At 31.1% G+C, this 24,458-nt stretch overlaps 1 protein-coding gene across 5 annotated transcripts in view; it reads left to right on the top strand.

Moving 5' to 3' along the window:
* LOC124356562 overlaps positions 1 to 24,458 on the top strand; it is a 37,247-nt gene that overhangs the window by 10,193 nt on the left and 2,596 nt on the right. For 2 of the 5 annotated variants that reach the window (XM_046807634.1, XM_046807639.1), the window contains exon 2: positions 8,556 to 10,073. The exons of 1 other annotated variant lie outside the window; for it this stretch is intronic. In XM_046807634.1, coding sequence (XP_046663590.1) covers positions 8,568 to 9,836 — 1,269 coding nt within the window. In that variant the 5' untranslated portion in view covers positions 8,556 to 8,567 and the 3' untranslated portion in view covers positions 9,837 to 10,073. Of the gene's footprint in view, positions 1 to 1,824; positions 2,029 to 8,555; positions 10,074 to 24,458 lie in introns of those variants that run through there. 2 more of the 5 variants (XM_046807635.1, XM_046807638.1) reach the window with 2 other exon arrangements.

The raw sequence follows: 24,458 nt of genomic DNA, 5'->3' as shown, positions 1-24,458 counted from the left end.
ATTTATTAAAAACTGTCATATAATCATTCCATAAGGTAACAAAAATATTTTAAAGACATAAATGTTAACATTTTAAATGATAACATTTTAAGTTTACATACTCTTATATAATACACTCATAATACCTAATATAAATGGAAATGTTAAAAAAATAAGAATAAAACTGATTGGTGCTACCAACATAATTTTCCAGTAAACAGTTACACAATTTGTTACTTAAGAAAGAATTTAATTTATACATCTATTTGTTTGAAAATGAACTAAAATTATTCAAATGTCTTTAAAATCATTCTTAAGAAATTACTTCTAAATTATACAAAATAAATATTATCCAACAAAATTATAGTTAAATAATGTATTACTATATTATACTTAAAATATATTTATTTCCTTTCACAATAGTTGTAGTAACAAACAGATATGTCAACCAAATAAAATTTTATATCAGGTGAAAGCACTTGTTATGTAATCAGTTACAATGTACTGGTACATGACTATCTTTGTTAATCACTACAACAAAGATAAGTGTGTTTGTATGTATAGTGCCACAGCAACCACTGACACTTTTATTCCAGCTACTCTAGCAATGTTTTTGAAAATATAGGATTTTGCTAAAAATTATTACAACATGTTAACAATAAATAAAATTCAGAACCAAATTGAAAGAATTCTTAGTAGACATGTTATTACTGTATAAATTATTATTTGTGTGATAACTTTTAATTAGGTTCAATATTATTTGTAGTTATTTCATACTTTATTTTCATTTGTTTTATTGTTGTATTTGATATTGATAGTTCTACATATTTTCTAGCATTGCTGGTATGTAAATATGTTTTATTATTTTAAAGAGATTTATAGGAATTACTTTGAAGACATACAAATGTTGTAGAAAAATGTAAACATGTACTTGATAAATGTAAGTATTTAATATGTTATGTGAAGATTTATATTTACAAAAATTACAAAGTAACATGTTTTAAGAAAGCAACAGTTTATTGATTTTTTTTCAGCTACTTCCTAGCCTGCGAAAGAACCTTAGCCAACATATTATTTTGGTATAGATACTACTTTTTGTATTAGTTTACATACAGATATAGTTAGTTAACTGTTTGGCCATTGAATAGAAAAAATAAATTTTCTTGTAACAGAGTTGATTATAGTGGTGCTATAATCTTTGAACTCCAGTTTCATTTCAATTTATTTAATAATAAAATATTAAAAAAATTTATTAGTTAAACAAATGTATTTAGGAATTTATTAACTACATGCTAATTATAATGAGAATTTTTGTGCCTAAGAATATGCAAGATTAACACATACATACAGACTGCCAAGTTTACAAAATAATTGCTTTATTTCATGTGACACAAAAATATTTCCACAAAAACGAAGAAAATACAATAATAACTTTTTGGTAATATTTATAACAGCCAAAGAATGTTCATAAAAGTATTCCTTCAAAGTATACCATTAAAAAACTGCTGCAATATATTCTAATCGTAATTTTCAAGATAACATTAAATTGTAATTTTTATGACTATAAAACATTGATAATGTAAAACACAATTATTTCTCATTGACTTTTATTGTAATTAACCTAATTTAACCTAAATATCGTTGAAATAACAGATGATTTTTCATAACTATTGAACACTGTTTCACGCATAGGTAGTAAATTTTATACATGATTTTGAATGCTAAAGTCTTATTAGTTTCAAATTTAAATGTTACGTAAGGTGAAAATGGTATGTAAGCAAATATTTTCCTGAAATATTCTAGTTTAAAATCTGAGTATCTAAAGTATCCAAGTATCAAATCTAGCAGAGTCACGGTTCAATCATCTTCTGCAAATTACTCTCCATCAGAAAGAAGGTCAGAGCTGGAAATCCCAACCACAAGGTCAGGAGCCTCAGGCCCCATTCGAGGATGTGAGCACTTCTACAGATCTGTTACACTGAACTCTTGCAAGAACCCACCACACCTGTCACTGCAGAACCCTCTCTGCATCACTTCTGCACAATTTGGTAATTATATGTTTATGTATATAATTGTTCTGATACAGATCTTACATACTGTACTCATTACTACAATATATAATAATTTTGTTTGGATCATGACATGTTTAATATAGGCTAAAAAATGAACGTCTAGTTAAGTAAATTCATATTTGTAAATATTTTTATAGGAAACATTACCAGGAGAATTAGTGTTCCAAAATTCATGTAATTAAAATCATCTTTCTAGCCATACCATTTTGTTTTAAAAAAAGTTCATATTATAGTCTCAATTTATGAAAACTTGTATGTGTAATTTATTACACACATTTATTACACACGGAAAAGTTTAGGCAAGTTTTCAGTAAAACGTAGACAGAAAGTGAATGACCATGATATTTGTTTTAGAATTGTTGTTATTATTGTATATTTTTGATATTATCATTTTGTTTTTATAAGATATATAAAGAACATAGCTCTCTTGTTAAGAATGTAAATAAGTTTCTGTGGAACCTTTTCCTGTTTAAAAACAGACAAAATCTGTGCTCTAAGAAAAAATATTAATTTTTAGAGCCTCCACCATTTCAAAAAGTCATTCATGAGTTTAATTTTGTATAATATATTAAGAAAATAATTAAAATATTTAAGCACACCTAAACAAGTTATTAAATGTTTTTAATCTTAAAGAGTTACCTCACTGGCAAATTAACTGTAATATTTAAAGTAGCTGAATAAAAAGATTAGACTTGTAATGTTCTGTGCTAATTAACATTGTATTTTCCTTAATAGCTTGGAAACACTAGTAGGTAACCCTACTAAACAAATTGAAACATGAATGAAATAATATTTTCCTACACAATAACAAGTAATGATATTAGTGGTCCAATTGTCTCTAACAAACAATACAATATTGTTGTTTATGGGCTATCTATCGTATGCATTGGCTTTAATGCCAGGTTTAGTGACACACTTCGGGTTTTACCCCATAAGAACAATGTTAAACTTAAGCACTTTTATGCCTTATTTTTTTGTACAATTATGGGAGATTTTTCACTTTAAAGACTATCAATATGCATCGTAACACTTGAAATTTCATGAGTATTTTTTAATATTTAATCAATGTAGTGTAAAAAGGTTTGAGAATTTTGTATAAATAACCAATAAAAATATTTATATAGCATTTGGTATGTATTCATCATAACTTTAAAATGGGACATACTTTGTAATTTTATATGTAAAAATAAAGTCGTAACAGTCTCTTTTTTAATTGTATAGACCTATGCTTACCAGCACAGGCATTGAATGAGATTGACCTTTTAATTTTTAACACTCAGTTATTAAATTTGCCATGTAAGATTATAATATTGCACTATGAACTGTTTTAAAACAAGTTTTTAATAAAAACGAAAACAAACAAGGCAAAAACAAATATAGAGCACAACATGGTTATATATTTAAGAAAATTATTTGAGTTCTAGTAATTATATGGCATTCAAAAATTAGTCAACAGAACTTTTTGGAAACAACCTAAATAATAGTAAAATAATACCAGATACAAACAAATCAAACCTGAACTTTGCCAACCTTTCAAAACCTCCCGAGGCACGTAATAAGTAATAAGTTTACTTTGAGTTGCTGCTCCAACCCGTGTAGAGAGGGAGAGGGAGAGGGGAAGAGAGAGAGAGAAAAATCTAATTTTGAACAAATAGATAAGTTGCTGCGTTTATATTATCATAAAATATTAGCTTCAATTTACTTGTTTTCAAAATTTAATTGTTAATTTATAGTGGAGACTTGAACGAAATGTTGTTTTTCACTATTTGTGCTGTTTACAAAAGGTACGATCAAACATTCCTTAGAAAGTCATCTCTTGATCAGAGGGGAGAAAGGTCTAAAATTTACTATGCACTTTGCAATTTAAACAAACATCAAGATTTATCTGATTTTATAATTTAACTTTAATAATACCCAGTATAAATGTAATTATATTTCATAATTTAATGTTATTTATTGTCTTTATAGTGTTTAGAAACATGTTTTACCAGTAGCTTCTTGCTGTCTTTTTGAAAAGGATTTCTCCATTTTTAAACTGCTCTGAACATTGTTAACAAATTAATAAAAATCTAACAAATCTGTTGCATCTAATTTATTATCGGTAATTACACGAAATTTACTAATTGGGTTTACTAATACAAATAGTTTACTATTATACGATTTATAAGCTAAAACAATGGATGTATTAGTCCAATCTTATAATGTTTACAATGATTGGCCACCGATAAGGCTAACTCTCGTTACATTTCTTGGACAATTTTACCAGTTTACATTTTCCTCAGTGACAAACAGTTATAGTAAACTGAAATTAAAAATTTCTTTGTTCATGAAGCCAAGTATGGATTTGAATGTCCCTCTCTTCTATCTAAACTCATTGTGAGAAAACATGGTCAAACTGCACCAACTTCGACAAGTTAGCTTGATACTCTTATATGTAGATTCCAACATCAACATAATAATAATTTAAGAAAGGGGTCTGTGCTTTTTGTTATTCAGCAAAACTACAGAATTACCATTACTTACTAGGATAAATCAAATTGAGAAGATAGAGAGCTGAAAGGTCTGTCAACAATACATTTTTTTATTGTCATATAAACAAATTGTTAAAATTGGATGAACAATTTTTTTCTTATTATTTTTAAATTTTCCCTCTGAAAACAATTTAATATCAATAAGTGCTGAATTTAGTTGAAGTTTACTTGCGATATACATCCAGTTTTTGTGACTAACTATATTGTTTTATCCTCAATGAGTTTTTATTGTTTGTATTATGACAGTGAAGATCAGCATTGATTCTAAATTGGTACATTTTTATCAACACAAAAAAGCAAATGCTGTACATACAAGAAATACAAAATTTATACATCAAGTTGAACAAACAATGGTTTACAAGGTGTTTCATTTCTTTTACCACAATTATTTCTAATAGCTTTGTTTGTAAAATAAACATTTTTGGACAAGAAGAACTTGAACCCCAGAGAAAGATAGCGTAAGTTGAGCCCAGTCATCAACAAAGAAAAAGTCTTGACAACCATATTCTCGATGTTTAAAGCCAAGTTAATATAAATATAAATGTTAAAAAATAAAGATCCAAGAATGGAACTTTGTGGTACACTATTCTGTGATAACAACGTTGTTCATGCAGGAAATTGACAAATCAGGAAATTGTCCCCTATAGTCCAAAAAAATCATTGCAAGGACTTTTCCAGCAGAATTTGAACATCACGAATATTGTCATCTGTATGGTGTCCCTTTGGTTTTCAACCTGTTCTCGTCCAATCTTAAATTCTCTTGCGCACATAAACACACGATTTTCAGACAGTTTGCTGAAACCAGAACGGTTCCCTTACTCTTCATAAACTGCAACAGACGAAGGGATTTCTTGCTCGATAACGGCAATATCGAAGGGACCACTAACCAGAACGGTTTCCCTTACTCTTCATAAACTGCAACAGACGAAGGGATTTCTTGCTCGATAACGGCAATATCGAAGAGACCACTAACCAGAACGGTTCCCTTACTCTTCATAAACTGCAACAGACGAAGGGACTTCTCGCTCGATAACGGCAATATCGAAGAGACCACTAACCAGAACGGTTCCCTTACTCTTCATAAACTGCAACAGACGAAGGGACTTCTCGCTCGATAACGGCAATATCGAAGAGACCACTAACCAGAACGGTTCCCTCACTCTTCATAAACCAAACATCTACTACACAAAGCATTATCTAGTTAGGACCTGCATTCTAAGGAAAATAACAAAATTACCAATTATATTTGATTAACCCTCATATGTAGCTGTTCTTGCTTTACAGTTACTGTTAGCAAGATTATTAGTAATTTTCCTAATTCTACTTTACTTTTGTTTTTTACACTCCGAATTAGATTATCAAAATAGCGTACTTTGGTATATTTTCTAGTAGTCTTGTACGTTCGTTTCAACTTATATCTGTATATAAACTTTTGGTTTTGTTTTTAATTTTACTTAAGCTGTAAGTCTTATCAAACTGCTCTTTTAATTTCTTTAATTCATTGTTATATAAATTATTATCTGACTTTGGACTTTTATTGTTAGAATATTTCATTTCCAACCAAAGATCCATTAACAGGCCCCATAAAGAGATCATGAAATATTTTAAACTTACTGCCAAAGCTTTTACATATTATATATATATATATATATATATATATATATATATATATATATATATATATATATATATATATGCAGGGTGTCAATTAAGTCTGGAATCTCTTTTTTAATTTTTGAACCACAATAGAAAGAAATACCAAAGTTCACACGTGCTTACTGGTGATAGTAACGCACACATCTGCCCAATTACCGACCGGATAATCCCTTTGGGGGACGGTCCACAAGGAGTCAGACAAAATTCTTAAATAGCAGCATAGGTCAAGTTTGGTATCAAATTAAAGGTCTTACTTAGCAGAGTACAATGCCGCAAACCTGACTTCAAAAAGTGGATTCATTCAGTAGTTATAGCTATTTGAATTTTAAAACAATTGAACAATGTAAATTATTAAGTATTACAAGTAAACCCCAATTTTTTAAGTACCTGTGATCAAAGTAAGTGTTCAAAATGTTCCCCTTTGTTCAAAATACATTTAATTTTTTGTCTTTATAAACATGGTTGTCTCCAATTGTAAAATTTGTTCAAGGAATAAAACGGCCGTTCTTGCAGCCAGGTTTTTAGATGTCTTCTAAAACTGGGTGTCTTTATTTCCTCTGGTAGTATGTTCCATATTTTTCTCCAGTGTAACTCGGTTTCTTCTCAGTGGATGTTAGTCTGTGTACTGGAAGGCAGAAGTTTCTTGCATTTCTGGTATTGTACTGATGATATTGTAGTCCGCTGCATGCAGTTTCAGGTGCATTAATAGGTGGCAGTTTCCAGAATTCATGATAGTTATTTGTTTTCTTTCAAATATTATTCTAAATATTTTAATGCTCTTTCTTGAATTCCAATTTGAGATAATTTAGACAAGAGCAGTTTATGATTTACACAGTCAAAGTCCTTGGATAAGTCACAAAAAATACCTGAAAACATCACTCAAAATTTCAAAAATAACCCCAATTTTCATAAAAGGATATAAAAATTGCCCTAAAATTACAGACCTATTTCTATCACTCCTACATTTTGTAAAATATTTTAATCTTTAATGTACAATCAGCTTAGTTATTTTTTTGAGTCACAAAACTTACTTTCCAAATGTCAACACGGATTTTGGCAGGGTAAATCTACTACCTCTGCAGTCCTTAATTTGATTGATTTATCTTTGGATGCTTTTGAAAGAAAAGAGTCAGTTTCTGTAGTTCTATGTGATCTTAGTAAGGCTTTTGATAGTGTTCCATTTAATATTCTGTTAAATAAACTAAAATTCTACGGTAATGAGGAAAGCTTATTAAAAATAATTCAGTCATATCTATCTAACAGGAGTCAATTTGTTTCAATAAAAAATAAAAGTTCATCTATAAAACCCATCGAGACAGGTGCCTCAAGGCTCCATTCTAGGTCCCTTCTTTTTCTTAGTATATATAAATGATTTGCCTCAAAATTTAAATGTTCATTTGATTATTTAAGCTGATGACACCACTTTAATGGCCCATCACAAAACTCAATTATTTTAAACATATCACTAAACAAGCAGGAGAGCAGACCCTTTCCTCAAAAAACACAATACCTAACTCTAAGCCTTAAGCAAGAAATTAACATGGAATCTGTTAGGCTTCTGGGATTTCATATAGATTATAAGTTACAATTGTCCCTGCATATTGAAACAGTTTGTTAAAAAAATATCAAGAGTAAATTACCTACTATCAAAATTGAAAAACTTTGTACGGTAAGTGTGGAATATTTAAGAATGTAAAATTTCAGTCTGTTTCAATCACATATTATACTGTATGGTATACTAGCTTGGGGCCATTCTTCACCCCTCAAATGATATTCTTTTATTACAAAAAAAGGCATTCCGTAACATTGCAGGAGGGCGTTCACTTGCTCACTGTAAGCCACTTTTCATTCAACTAAAAATCCCCACAGTTATACATTTGTATCTTTTTCAAGTACTATTATATACCAAAACAAATTTACAGAATTTTCTAACTAGAAATGATATTCACCAGTATAATACTAGACGTGGAGTTAAACTTAATATACTTCCTCACTGACTGGCTAAAACCGGCACCTTCTTCAAACTAAACTGTATTTATTTTTTTCTGTATAATTGTGCATTAGTGTATCAGTTTACAGGACATCTTGAGAATGAAACTAGCTATAGACTTGAAAGCTTGCATGCACCCTCAGTGAGCCAGTTACACATCATGTAAGGTGGTGAACTTTTACCTTGTTTTGAAAAGAAGTTTGAACAACCAAACTACTATTCTACAGAAGAAATTGAAATTGAAGAAACTACATTTCCAGAATACTTATGAACATAAATAATCTGTTTATTGTTCGAGTCTAACAGTTGCTATCTTGGCTGTTACAGGTTAATTAAGGAATGGAAGAACCCAATATCCCAGACTGGCTGACAGCTGATTTTCTGAAGTCTTGTCTTGAATCCGATGAGGAAAACAAGGAAGGAGTAGTCATCAACAGCTACAATGCTAAATCTGCAGTTCCACCTGGAAACAATTATGGCAGCAACATTTTACAAGTGAAAATTGTGTACAAGAAACTATTTGATTCAGCTGAATATTCACTATCTTTAATTATTAAAGCTCCATTAGTTGTTGGTGCATTTGTTGAGCAGTTCAGGGATGTCTTGAATGAAGCTTATTTACGAGAACCCAAGTATTACAATGAGTTTATTACCGAAAGTTATAAATTGATGAAACACAATATTGTTCCCAGACACTACAAGTCCCCGAATCCACTTTGTGTTGTACTTGAAGATCTGAAGAGATCAGGTTATGTCATGGTTGATAGACAAAAACTACTTGACTTTGACCATTGTCAACTTTATGTCAAGGCATCAGCTAAGCTCCATGCACTCACGATAGCTGTACATAAAACACACCCTGATATTATTGAATCTCTGGTAAAGGAAAACCCAATTACAACTGAAAAGACAGAACAAGTTTTCAAACATTTAATGAGAAACTTGTTTATGTGTATGGCTACTTACCTTGAGGATAAAGAAGAATACAAGGAATTTGAAGATTTCTTCCGAGATATATCTGAGGGAGAAACATTTTTCAATATTTATCAAGGAGTTGAAAAAACAAAGAGTAGATTAACAGCTGTGATCCAAAATGATCCTTGGTGCACAAATATGATGTTTAAATACAACAGTTCAGGAGATGTTTTGGGTGTAAAACTCTTTGACTTTCAAAATCTTAAATTTGCCACACCATTGAGGGAATTAGTCACATTTGTTTGGACCAGTGCCAATCCAGAAGTCAGAGAGAAAAAGCTGCATGAGTTATATCAAATTTATTGTGATTCTCTTAACTGTACTTTCAAACAACTGGGATGCCCTGAGAGAATTTCTATTGAAGAGTTGAAGGAGGAAATCCTTTTTTTGAGCCCTTTAGTAATAGTTACAGTTTGTGCATTGGCTCCATTTTGTCTTGCAGATGAAGCTGTTAATATAAGTGACTTCCTTAATGCATATAGTCCAGATGTACCAATAAAGGAGTCACACAATTACAGATTGTATCAAGGTACCACTTTCAACAAGTACTTTCCACAAATAATGAATCAAATTGCTAAAGAAGGTATTTTTGAACACATTAAACAGAAAATGAAACATTTGTCAACAACATAACACTCCGTCAGTACAAAACTGTTACTACAAATAATATACAATTTGTTTGTACATTTTCTTATAAAATTAGGTAACTTGCTAAACTCATTTAGTTAAAACCTAATACTAAGTTTAATATAGATTTGTTATAATTATACCATACTTTTAAACTTTTAACCTAACTATCTGTAGTATTAACCTATTATTCTGTACAAATTAGTAATTTGATTAAATTTGATTCTGAATTGTGTTTATAAAATTGTAATTTACTCTCAGTCCTTTGTTTGAAGTTTATTTTTGATGATGGAAGGATTGTGAAGGAAACAGCATTTTACCGGACATTTGCCATCGTTCAGTGAAACAAAAAAATCAGTAACACTACGTTTCGAAGATTTGCAATCTGATCTCTTCTTCAGGTAAATAACTAACCTAACACATAATTACAAACTAGGCTAAAATACACAAATCATACCAGAGTGTTGTGACACGCCTAAGTCAGGAATCACAACCACCATGTTGTGTGTCAACTTTACTAACTCTAAAATATGCACTTAATAAAAAACTATGCACAATACTAATCATTAAAACTGAAATACAGAATACGGGTCACAATACGTCTGCATTCGTCGATCAACCACCTATGACTGACCAAAGGCCAATAGCAAATGGCGATCGTCACGGCAGAAACTAGATGGCGGCAGTGAAAAGGAAGGGAGACAGGAATGGCACCTTTTTTTATTATTGGTTAATGCTAGATGAACTTCTTCAAACCATACTGTGACTCCGCATTGGTTTATTACAACTACCTAATCTGTTTGATACTTTTGGTTTTCTTTTTAGTTCATTTTTTATAATTGGCAACCAAAGCGGCCTAATGGTTGACTGATTGGTTGGTCTGCCAATTTAATGTATGTTGCCTCTACTAATTTCCTTTTAAAATAATGTGGTTCCCGATGTATTACGTTGGCTTCATTCCAATTCATATGATGGTCTTCAGACCAACAATGGCATGCAATTTGTTACTTTTCTGTGAGACCCTTTCTTGTGTTTTCTTTGTGTTCTTTTATCCTTACGTTTAGGCTAATGGAGAGACAAAAAGACCACTTTCACAGACATTCTTATACAACTGATAGGTTGTGGTTCTTTGGACCCACTGGGTAACACAGGCAGCAGATTAGTATGCACAATTCGTCACTCTGACATCTTAACAAAACGCTCCCAACTGGCACTACTCTGGCATAACTATCCACATTTACAGTTGAATTATCAGAATGTATCTGGCATGATGTTTAAGTACTTTGTATCTACCTCTACTGGACCTCGAGCTCAAGTAGGCAATATTGAGGTAAGTGCAAACACACAGCTTGTGACATTGATCTCTGAAAGTGACAGCAATATGACTGCACATCAGGTAAAAGAAACACAACAAAAAACCCATGGCAGTTTAAAAAAACGGTCAAAAAGCTATAAATTTAAACCCAAACACAAAATACTTGCTGAAATGGAAACTGCCATTTCAACATCAAATAGCTCCCAAGTCCTTACTGAAAAAACCGATTTACTACAGATAAAGGAGTCTAATAAAAACTATGTAAACAAAACTAACAAACAAGCAAAGAAAGGGCCAATCATGTTCATGAGTATGATAACAACAGCTATGAACTTTCAATCGATAAAGTATAAAAGTAGAATTGTACGCTGACAGCCAAGGTAAAGGACTACAAAAGATTATTAGTTCATGCAGTAAGGGAAAGATTTATGTGGATGGAGTAGTAAAATTGACAGCTGATGTCCAACAGGTCTATAACCAAGCGGCTAAATCTCTACAACGTCCAACAATAATATTTGCAGGAACAAATGATGTTTTAAAAGGATCCCCTCAAGTTATTTATCAAAAAATGGAAACTGAATTACAACTCTGAGTAGGTCTAAACCAATGTGTGTGTAACAACAATCCCCCCTAGACACGATGTACACCATGACAACTCAGTTCACTATGATCTAGCCCTGACTAATAGTTACATAACAGAAATTGTTTTCCAGATGGTTTTTACTGTCTATCTGCTTTCTGTAGAGTAAACCGGATTATTGGAGGAACATTAATATTTGTCCACAATATTTTCCATGCAAGGGCTCTTGATGTTACAAAATTTTGTAAAGAACTTCGTTTTTAAGTAACCGCTATATTATTAGATAAATTCAAATGAATCATTGTTTCACTGTACCAACCGATGGTGACCATAATATTTTTCTCAATAAACTTCAAAATCATGTAGTATATTTAACTCAATTGACCAGCTATATAATAGTTATTGGAGGTGGTTTGAACATTAAATCTCATATTACAAAGAACAAACCATGCGTTAAATATTTTTTTTAATGTATTAAGGGAGTACAATTTTTATTGTCTGAAACAATTTCTCACACAACATGCAAATTGCCTCTTTGTCAACATTTTTGTAAATCGTGAACAGAATAGGGTAAATTCTTGTAACATTTTCCTTGTTTGAAGTTTATTTTTGACGATGGAAGGATTGTGAAGAAATTAAAATAAACAAATCATACCAAAGCATTGTGACACGCCTGTCAGGAATCACACCCACCATGTTTGTCAACTTCACTAACTATAAAACATGCACTTAATAAAAACTATACACAACACTAAACAGTTATTTACTGAACAATGTGGTGATACAAATTGTCACATGGTTGTTTCTGGCTGATTTTATCAAATCAACATTAATAACATGGCTCTAACGCCCATCTAAGATTATAAGAACTGGAGATTGTTCGGTAGGTTTTACTTTATCTACAAAATGTTAAAACAGATGTTGAAAGCTTGTATTCTTCTCAGAATTTCTATAGCTTTGCCCACTCTAGTTTGTGACTACAAAAACCATTGCTCTTGCTTGTGCCCATCGGCATGTTTGAAACCAAAGTCTTAGCAAGTGTTGACCAATGTGTTCTCCAGAAACCAAAATCAACCATTCTATCACGCACAATCTGTATCAAAAGAACAATGGAGTATGTAAGGTACGTTATATAATCGTATGGATGTCAGATGACAATGCTACTACTGTTGGTTAGCTGGTATGAAGGCCTACTCAGTCATACCAGTTCAAGAAACAGTATGTTTTTATCTTTTTTTAAGGGGAGGAGGAAATCTCTAGCAGATACCTAGAGGGTGCCACCTATCCTTGACGGTTTCCCCAGGCATGGGAGGCTCTCACTAAAACTCCCCACCCTATGATCTTCATCCTGCAAGAGTCATGACCACAAGTTGGTATTACTTCAACTCTTGCAGGGTCTTTTAGCTTTCAGTATGTTTTAATCTATGAGAGATAAAGTCAGGTTCAGTGGTTTCCTGATAAATAAGAAAATAATTTAAACTATTTGTATAGAATAGAATAGAATAGAATAGAATAGAATAGAATAGATTAGAATAGAATAGTATTTAACCTTGACCTATTTTCACATGGGTATTAATAAAGGTGTATTTTTATTCAGTAATATTATCATTTATATTCAGTGCCCTAACAATTTCGAGTTGGTTTTTTGCTGTGTAGATTTGTTAATCTTTTAACAATATGTATTAAAATATAACATGTAAAAATAATAAATTTTATTAATGTTAGTGAAATTTCATTTCAATTACAGATATGATGCATAACATTACCCATTGGTTTGTGTTTTAAATCTAAAAATAACCTAATTTTAGTTAGGAATAGAGAAGAGAGGGAACTATTAGTGCATAGTTATTTGTAATATGTCATGGGGTTATGGAGAATGGAAAGTTATGCTGTTGGATTTTAATAAAAGTGGTCTTCCCAGAGGCAGCACTCTACATATACACAATCAGCTCCATCTCTAATATATATACATAATAGTGGTCTTCCCTGAGGTATAACTTGACTCCTGGCAGCCCTCAACATATACACAGTCAGCTCTATCTCAAATATATATATATATATATACATAATAGTGGTCTCCCTTGAGGCATCGCTTGACTCCTGGCAGCACTCTACATACAAAGTCAGCTCCATCTCTAATATATATAAATACATAATAGTGGTCTTCCCTGAGGCATAGCTTGACTCCTGGCAGCGCTCTACATATACACAAACAATCAGCTCCATCTCTAATATATATATAAATACATAATAGTGGTCTTCCCTGAGGCATAGCTTGACTCCTGGCAGCGCTCTACATATACACAATCAGCTCCATCTCTAATATATATACATACATAATAGTGGTCTCCCTTGAGGCATAGCTTGACTCCTGGCAGCGCTCTACATATACACAATCAGCTCTATCTCAAATAAATATACATACAAGAGTGTAAAGAAACAGGACCAATCCTGATTATATATCTGGAATAGTCTGATTACCGTAAATTTATTAAAAACTGTCATATAATCATTCCATAAGGTACCTAACAAAAGTATTTTAAAGACAATCCCACAAATTTTAAATGATAACATTTTAAGTCTACATACTCGTATTAACACATACATAATACATTTGCACATTTTGTATATTTCATAATAGTAGAAATAGAAATATTTTAAAAAATTCAGAATAAAACTGAATTTAGAAGAATTTAATTTATACATCTATTTGTTTGAAAATGACCAAAAATTATTAAATTGTCTTTAAAATCATTCTCAAGAAATACTTATAAATAAATTATGCAAAATGAAGATTTTTCAACAAAATTATATTTAAATAATCTATTAATGAAAATGAAAAGTTAAGTAACATGTTTATTGAAATTCATGTAAATTTCAAACTTTGTTTTCAAATATTATTTTAATCTCTGAATATTACCTTTAGATATTCTTTATTGAATGTTTATATGCCCTCATTTAATTGTCATGGCAAATAATAAAACAATTTAAAACATTTAGTCATAGCCCAACAATTCTCATTTTCAAGGAAATGTGACAAATTCAAGTTTATACTTAAATTATATTTATTTACTTTCGCAATAGTTGTAGTAACAAACAGGTATGTCGACAAACTAACTTTGTATATCAGGTGAAAGCACTTGTTATGTAATCAGTTACAATGTACTGGTACATGACTATCTTTGTTAATCACTACAACAAAGATAAGTGTGTTTGTTTGTATAGTGCCACAGCAACCATTCACACTTTTATTCCAGCTACTCTAGCAATGTTTTTGAAAATATAGGATTTTGATAAAAATTATTATAACATGTTAACAATAAATAAAATTCAGAACCAAATTGAAAGAATTCTTAGTAGACATTTTATTACTGTATACATTATTATTTGTGTGATAACTTTTAATTAGGTTCAATATTATTTGTAGTTATTTCATACTTTATTTTTATTTGTTTTATTGTTTTATTTGATATTGATAGTTCTACATATTTTCTAGCATTGCTGGTATGTAAATATGTTTTATTATTTTAAAGAGATTTATAGGAATTACTTTGAAGACATACAAACGTTGTATAAAAATGTAAACATGTACTTAATGTAAGTATTTAATATGTTATGTGAAGATTTATATTTACAAAAATTACAAAGTAACATGTTTTAAGAAAGCAACAGTTTATTGATTTTTTTCAGCTACTTCCTAGCCTGCGAAAGAACCTTAGCCAACATATTATTTTGGTATAGATACTACTTTTTGTATTAGTTTACATACAGATATAGTTAGTTAACTGTTTGGCCATTGAATAGAAAAAATCAATTTTCTTGTAACAGAGTTGATTATAGTGGTGCTATAATCTTTGAACTCCAGTTTCATTTCAATTTATTTAATAATAAAATATTTAAAAAAATTATGAGTTAAATAAATGTATTTAGGAATTTATTAACTACATGCTAATTATAATGAGAATTTTTGTGCCTAAGAATATGCAAGATTAACACATACATACAGACTGCCAAGTTTACAAAATAATTGCTTTATTTCATGTGACACAAAACTATTTCCACAAAAAAAAGAAGAAAAAAGCCAATTGGTAATATTTATAACAGCAAAAGAATGTTCATAAAAGTATTCCTTCGAAGTATACCATTACAAATCTGCTGCAATATATTCTAATTGTAATTTTCAAGATAACATTAAATTGTAATGTTTATGACTATAAAACATTGATAATGCAAAACACAATTATTTCTCATTGACTTTTACTGTGAGGAAATTTGTATTTTTTTATAATTTTAATTTAACCTAAATATCGATGAAATAACAGATGATTTTTCATAGCTATTGAACACTGTTTCACACAAAACATAGTAAATTTTATACATGATTTTGAATGCTTAAGTGTTATTAGTTTTAAAATTTAAATGTTACGTAAGGTGAAAATGGTATGTAAGCAAATATTTTCCTCAAATATTCTAGTTTAAAATCTGAGTATCTAAAGTATCCAAGTATCAAATCTAGCAGAGTCACATTCATCTAGCAAAGACTAAATTCATATTTGTATACAAGACATTACCAGCAGAATTAATATGTTCCAAAATTTTGTGCAATTAAATCATTTTTCTAGCCATACCATTTTGTTTTAAAAGTTCATATTATAGTCTCAATTTATGAAAACTTATATGTGTAATTTATTAACAGTAAAGAAAATGTTAGGCAAGTTTTCAGTAAAACATAGACAGAAAGTGATCGACCAAGATATTTGGATTGGGAAAGAATTGGTGTCTCTTGGATTGGGAATTGGATTGGATTGGGAATTGGATTGGATTGGGAATTGGATTGGAATTGGATTGGGAAAGTCTCCACATGACCTAAAGAGACTTGCCCTGCCACCAACGAGAGTCACAGCCACCTCTAACTCCTCTATTGACTTTATATGCACTGACCTCCCACCCAGTAAACTAAATGTCGAAATCTGTAACACTGGCTTATCAGATCATACTGGCCAATATTGCACAGCTGACTTTCCTAAAATATTTGAAAATATAACATTCTCAACATACAGAAACACATGCGTGAGGAACCTAAATTACCTAAAATCTATCCTAACCACAGAAACCTGGGAGAATGTGACGCAATCGAACAACATTGATGACGCTTACGATAACTTCCTTAATACCTTTACAAGGGCATTAGATCTTGCCTGCCCACTCAAGACCAAGAAACAAAGCCACTCTAGAAAGAACACAGTCTATGATGAAGAAACCTTAAGATTACGAAAGGAATTTATCAATGCGCAGGATAAGTTTAATGTCACAGGAAGAACTGAAGATAAATCTGAGGCAAACCAGAAGAAGAAGGCCTATGATCTGAAACTCAGGAGACTTAGGAAGGAAGCTAATGCAGACCACATATATCACGCTAATAACAAAACAAAAGCAGTCTGGGAACTCATAAATAGAGAAAGAGCTGCTAAGAACCAATCAACATCAGACTTGAATCATTTAACAATCGACGGAATAAAAGAAACGGACCCAAAGAAAATCGCTGACCACCTTAACACCTTCTTTATAAATATAGCAGAAAACACGCTAAAGCAACACCAAATATCGAATGACAACTTACTGTATAGTCCATGCTACAATATAGATACCACAATGACAAAAATGACCCCAACCACAGCCAAAGAAATTAAACAAACAATCCGTTCATTGAAAAGTAAAACCTCCTCGGGTTTGGACGAGATTTCATCAAAAATCATAAAATTTTGCGAAGCTGAACTTCTGAAACCAATCCTTCACATCACTAACATATCCTTTATACAGAGCATATTTCCAAAAAACTTAAAACAGGCCAAAGTATACCCTAAATATAAACAAGGAAACAAAGATGAAGCAACAAACTACCGTCCCATTTCACTACTACCAAACTGTATCAAAAATAATAGAGAAGATCACTCTTTCTAGACTACTCACTCACCTACAAGACAATAACCTCCAATCCAATAATCAACATGGCTTCAGAAAAGAAAGATCTACATCAACTGCAATAATAGACCTTGTTGAATATATTACAGACAACCTGGAAGAGGGCAACACCATCACTAGTATCTTTTTAGACTTGAGCAAAGCTTTCGACTGTCTTGGCCATAAGCTCATCCTAGCCAAACTACAAACTCTTGGCGTCCAACAGTCAGCCTTAAAATGGTTTGAGAGTTATTTGAACGAAAGATACCAAGTTGTAGAGGTTAAACAGAGAAGAATGGGAGAGACCTGTACTGTTAAATCTGAAAAACTACCTATGACTCGAGGGGTTCCCCAAGGCTCCGTCTTAGGACCAGTGTTATATATTTTATTCACCAATGACCTGCCAATATTCTTGGAAAACTACACAAATTCCATCATGTACGCAGACGATACCGTACTACTCTCAGCCCAGAAGGATGTTGAGCAGCTAGAAATAAACTCCTACATCTCATTCAATATGGCCCAACAATATTGCAAATACAATGATCTGATCTTAAACAACTTGAAAACTAAACAACTCACTCTAGGAACTAATAAAAACTATGTGTCCGAAATCCCTGGTATTCAAGAAACAGAGGACATGAATTATTTAGGAATAACACTAAATAATACATTGACATGGACAAATCACATTGACAACTTATGCCTGAAGCTAAATTCATCACTCTATGCTTTGCGAAGGACCCATGCAACAAGCACTCTTGAATCTACCAAAATAGCGTACTATGCCCTATTTGAAAGTCATCTCAGGTATGGGATAGCAGCATGGGGGGGCACAACTCAATTTAACCTACTAAAAGTCCTCAAAATTCAGAAGAAAGCAATCCGGTTAATGGGGAAGCTAGGACCTAGAGAAAGCTGCAGAGCTACTTTTAAAGAATTGAATATACTGACAGTGACTTCTCTATATATTCTGGAAACGATATTGTACTGCTTATTAAAAGACTTTCCTCGAAATAGTAATCTTCATGAACATAACACAAGACATGGTCAAGACTTTCCACTACCTCTTCACAGAACAGCTGTATTTGAGAAAAAACCAACCTATGCCAGGGAAAAAACTTTTTAATGCTCTGCCAGAAGAAATTAAGAAAATAGGAAACAATCACATTGAGCTAGAAAAGCTATATGCAATTTTACAAGTACAATTATATTAAGTACAATTATATTTCTAACTACATTGTTATTTCCCAACTTTTTTCTATACACCTGATTTTTATTTTTATTTACCACATAGCTAGTTTTTGGTTTCTAGCAAGAGTACAAATGCATATATTTCCAATAAAGTTTTACATTGGAAATATAAATAAATTTCATATGTTTTCTGAAAGAAGATGAAATTCTAATGAATATCTTACATTTCTTAATTTTTCATAAACAACTTTACTTTACAAATGTGGTCCCCTTTAATGCTAAAAAATGTTTAAACTAATTTGCATATTATAAAAATACATTCAAAATTTTGTAATGGTCTTTTTTAAATTCATATATTATTCTCTGTTTCAATTACTAACGCTATATGCATTAGCGTATATCCTAATTTGCATATTTGGTGAGTTAATATAACTCCTTGTGCGAAGCTTCAAAATAAAATTACTGCTACTAGTAGAGTTAAAAATAAATATCAAAGTTTTATATCACATTTTATTTTATTGTATGAAAATGAAAATTTTAATGTATAAAAATAAAAAAATTATTTTATTAAAACTAATATTATATTTTTAATATAATATATACTATATTATAGTATATTCAATAATTTTTTTAAACTAACAGTTAAACATTTGTGAGAAATTGTCGCACACTGTGTGAAAAGAGGTCATGTACCCCAGAGTGGTCTCTTTCCTCATAGATTACACCAGACTACTAGTGACTTCCTTGAGTGTGTGACCGTACACAGTACTACTACAGTGCTCTGTCATACAGCACACATTTCTGGTGTCAGTATACAAACAACTCTTGCCAAGTAGGTCACTGGTGTTTGTGTTATCAATTTCTATAGAGAGTTATTATTTTAAGTTAGTCCGACCAAAATTTAGTGCATAAGCTTGCAAATAAATTAAGTACTAAAATAACCAAAGTGAAATATATATTTTCGATCTTTATCATCTTGAGGTTCCAAAATACTATTATTTCCTCTTGTTACCTAATATTTTATGGATTGAAGTTTATATTTATTTTATTTTTAAGCGGAATTTGTCTGTTTTTAACTACTAAAATAGTTTATGGAAGAGCCATTATTTATTTGATGACATTTAATGACCTCAGGTGTATATGATTTCTTATTCTGCAACAAAAAAAAACTTTAGTTATAAATTTAACTATCATTTTCAGCTGTCACCATTTGACTGTAGTACACTAGAACGAAATATAAGCTGGTACTAAGTATTTGAGCTGTTGTAATGATGTGCAGTAGCCTTGAAAACAATTTTTAGTTGGTAGTCATTTTCTCTCTAATTTAGTGACTGACCTACTTTCAACCCACTAACTTCTAAATTTACAGGTAGGTATGTGTGTGTGTGTGTGTGTGTGTGTGTGTGTGTGTGCGCGCGCGTGTGCGTGTGTGTGCGTGTGCGCGTGCACGCATGTGTATCCTAATCAATGTGGGTTTGTTGGAAATAAAAATCCTCATATGACCTAGAATATGAATTTCTCTCAAAAATATAAAGTGATTATTTATTAACTAATTAAACAAATTCCATATCAACTCTTGTACGTTTTTGGTAATATAGTTCCATAATTTGTAAGTTAGCTTTATATTCGTATATGATATACATTCCAACATCAACGTAATGATAATTAAAGGAGGGGTCAGTGCTTTTTGTTATTCAGCAAGATTACAGAATTACCATTACTAATAAGGACAAATAAAACTAAGAGCTGATTGAGGTCTGACAACAAAAGATTTTTATTTTGTTGTCACATTAAACATCGTTAAAATGGATAGACAATCGTCAATTCAGTATTTAAAAGTAAATTTTACAAATTACTACATAGACTTGGTAAGGAGAAAATCTAAACCAATAAGTTGGCCTATACAGTTCCCAACAAATATCATAAAAATCATCTTTGTATAACCATTCTGAGACTACTATATGTATCATCTTATTTTTAAAATCTTCTCTCTGAAAACGATTTAATATCATGAATTTAGTTGAAGTTTAGTTGTGGTATACATCCATTTATTTGTGAGTTGGTATAACTATATTGTTTTATCCTCATTCAGTTTTTATTTTGTTGTCACATTAAACATTGTTAAAATGGATAGACAATCGTCAATTCAGTATTTAAAAGTAAATTTTACAATTACTACATAGACTTGGTAAGGAGAAAATCTAAACCAATAAGTTGGCCTATACAGTTCCCAACAAATATCATAAAAATCATCTTTGTATAACCATTCTGAGACTACTATATGTATCATCTTATTTTTAAAATCTTCTCTCTGAAAACAATTTAATATCGTGAATTTAGTTGAAGTTTAGTTGTGGTATACATCCATTTATTTGTGAGTTGGTATAACTATATTGTTTTATCCTCATTCAGTTTTTATTTTGTTGTCACATTAAACATCGTTAAAATGGATAGACAATCGTCAATTCAGTATTTAAAAGTAAATTTTACAATTACTACATAGACTTGGTAAGGAGAAAATCTAAACCAATAAGTTGGTCTATACAGTTCCCAACAAATATCATAAAAATCATCTTTGTATAACCATTCTGAGACTACTATATGTATCATCTTATTTTTAAAATCTTCTCTCTGAAAACAATTTAATATCGTGAATTTAGTTGAAGTTTAGTTGTGGTATAAATCCATTTATTTGTGAGTTGGTATAACTATATTGTTTTATCCTCATTCAGTTTTTATTTTGTTGTCACATTAAACATCGTTTAAAATGGATAGACAATCGTCAATTCAGTATTTAAAAGTAAATTTTACAATTACTACATAGACTTGGTAAGGAGAAAATCTAAACCAATAAGTTGGTCTATACAGTTCCCAACAAATATCATAAAAATCATCTTTGTATAACCATTCTGAGACTACTATATGTATCATCTTATTTTTAAAATTTTCCCTCTGAAAACAATTTAATATCGTGAATTTAGTTGAAGTTTAGTTGTGGTATACATCCATTTATTTGTGAGTTGGTATAACTATATTGTTTTATCCTCAATGAGTTTTTATTTTGTTGTCACATTAAACATCGTTAAAATGGATAGACAATCGTCAATTTCAGTATTTAAAAGTAAATTTTACAATTACTACATAGACTTGGTAAGGAGAAAATCTAAACCAATAAGTTGGTCTATACAGTTCCCAACAAATATCATAAAAATCATCTTTGTATAACCATTCTGAGACTACTATATGTATCATCTTATTTTTAAAATCTTCTCTCTGAAAACAATTTAATATCGTGAATTTAGTTGAAGTTTAGTTGTGGTATAAATCCATTTATTTGTGAGTTGGTATAACTATATTGTTTTATCCTCATTCAGTTTTTTATTTTGTTGTCACATTAAACATCGTTAAAATGGATAGACAATCGTCAATTCAGTATTTAAAAGTAAATTTTACAATTACTACATAGACTTGGTAAGGAGAAAATCTAAACCAATAAGTTGGTCTATACAGTTCCCAACAAATATCATAAAAATCATCTTTGTATAACCATTCTGAGACTACTATATGTATCATCTTATTTTTAAAATTTTCCCTCTGAAAACAATTTAATATCGTGAATTTAGTTGAAGTTTAGTTGTGGTATACATCCATTTATTTGTGAGTTGGTATAACTATATTGTTTTATCCTCAATGAGTTTTTATTTTTTGTATTATCACAATGAAAATCAGCACTGATTCTAAATTGTTTAGCATTTTATCAACACAAAAAGCAAATGCAGTACATACAAGGAATACAAAGTTTATACACCCAGCTGAACAGACAATGGTTTACAAGATGTTTCATTTCTTTTACCACAAATAATTTTAATAGCTTTGTTTGTAAAATAAACATTTTTGGACAAGAAGAACTTGAACCCCAGAGAAAGATAACGTAAGTTGAGCCCAATCATCAATAAAGAAAAAGTTTTGACAACCATATTCTCAATGTTTACAGCCAAGTTAATATAAATATAAATGTTAAAAAATAAAGGTCCAAGAATGGAACTTTGTGGTACACTATTCTGTGATAACAACGTTGTTCATGCAGGAAATTGACAAATAAAATACACCTATAGTCTAAAAAAATCGTTGCATGGACTTTTTCAGCAGAATTTGAACAACATGAATATTGTCATCTGTAAGGCGTCTCATTCGTTTTCAACCCGTTCCAATCCACCCTTAAATTCTCTTGCCCACGTAAACACATGATTCTCAGACAGTTTACTGTCCTCGACTTTCCACTGAAGCAGACAGTTGTGTCATCAGCATACTGCACGAGTTTTCCATGCAGAAGTGATGATTCTGTGTCATTGACATAGACTAAGAAAAGGTTTGGGCTGAGAATGGAGCCAAACCTCATTTTGATTGGGTTTGAAACTTGGTACTCTGAACAACTTGTGATCAATGGCTTGGAAATGAAGTAAGCCACAATAAGGGCACGCCTCTAATGCCATGGGATTCCAATTTGTCAAGCAGTTTCGTGTGGTCTACGCAATCAAATGCCTTAGTTAGGTCAAGAAATACACCAGTTGTGGAATTTCGACCTTCTATCCCCTTCACAACCATGTTGACCAGACTCACAACTGCTTCTATTGTCGACTTGCCCTTTCTAAAACCAAATTGGTCCTTTGAAAGCTGGTTGTGTTTATTTAAAAACTGAAACATTCTTATTAAGAACAGTTTTTTAAAAATTTTGCTCAGAACAGGCTAAATGAGACAGGCCGATAATTGTTAATTGACATTGGACCATCTTTTTTAAAAATCGAATTGACTTTTGTGATTTTAAGGAGGGAGGGGAAAACTCCTGTTTTAAAGGGTAAATTGACTAATTCCATTTAAGGGCTCATAATATGCTTGGAGCATTTCTCTATGAACCACATAGATATTAAATTTAGATCATGTGATTTTTTGGCTGGGAGCTGCTGGGTAATTCGGTAGAGCTCTTCCTCAAGGACAGGAGCCAACACCATAGATGCTGCTGGACTCTGTCTTTGCGGGGGACAACTGTTGGTTCATATGGGAAGGGACCCTGCCCACAAGCAACAGATGCAAAAAAATCTGTTAAACTCATGGGCAACCTCCGCCCCGTCCTGCACCAGGCTATCCCCAACATTGAGTTTGATTTGTTTTGAAATTTGGGTTTTATTGTTGATGATGTCCCATAATGTTTTAGAGACATTTTTTGAAGAGAGAATTTTCTTAGAGACATCATATGCTTTCCCCACTTTGATCACTTTTCTGTATGTCTCACCATAAAAAGAGAATATTTTGAAACAAGGCAAAGAAAGGAACGGAGCTCACAAGCTTTAAACCAATATTCAGCAATTGCTACAATTTGAAAATTCTAAATAAAACACAATAAAGGCAAATAATCTAGCTTATTACATATACTTACTCTGTGCATTCCAAAATAACAAACGAAAATTAAAATTATATTTAGTTACAGCCAACTGAGTGAGCTTAATTTGGGATTGAGGAAATCAGTTTACATTTTGATCTCAAGTTACTAATAATATAAATGTTACTTTGTACCAATCCA

The sequence above is a fragment of the Homalodisca vitripennis genome, chromosome 3 (genome assembly GCF_021130785.1).
Source record: "Homalodisca vitripennis isolate AUS2020 chromosome 3, UT_GWSS_2.1, whole genome shotgun sequence".
NCBI classification, from domain to species: Eukaryota; Metazoa; Arthropoda; class Insecta; order Hemiptera; family Cicadellidae; genus Homalodisca; species Homalodisca vitripennis.
Note: the sequence above shows the minus strand (reverse complement) of the source record. Positions and strands in the feature narration are given on the sequence as shown.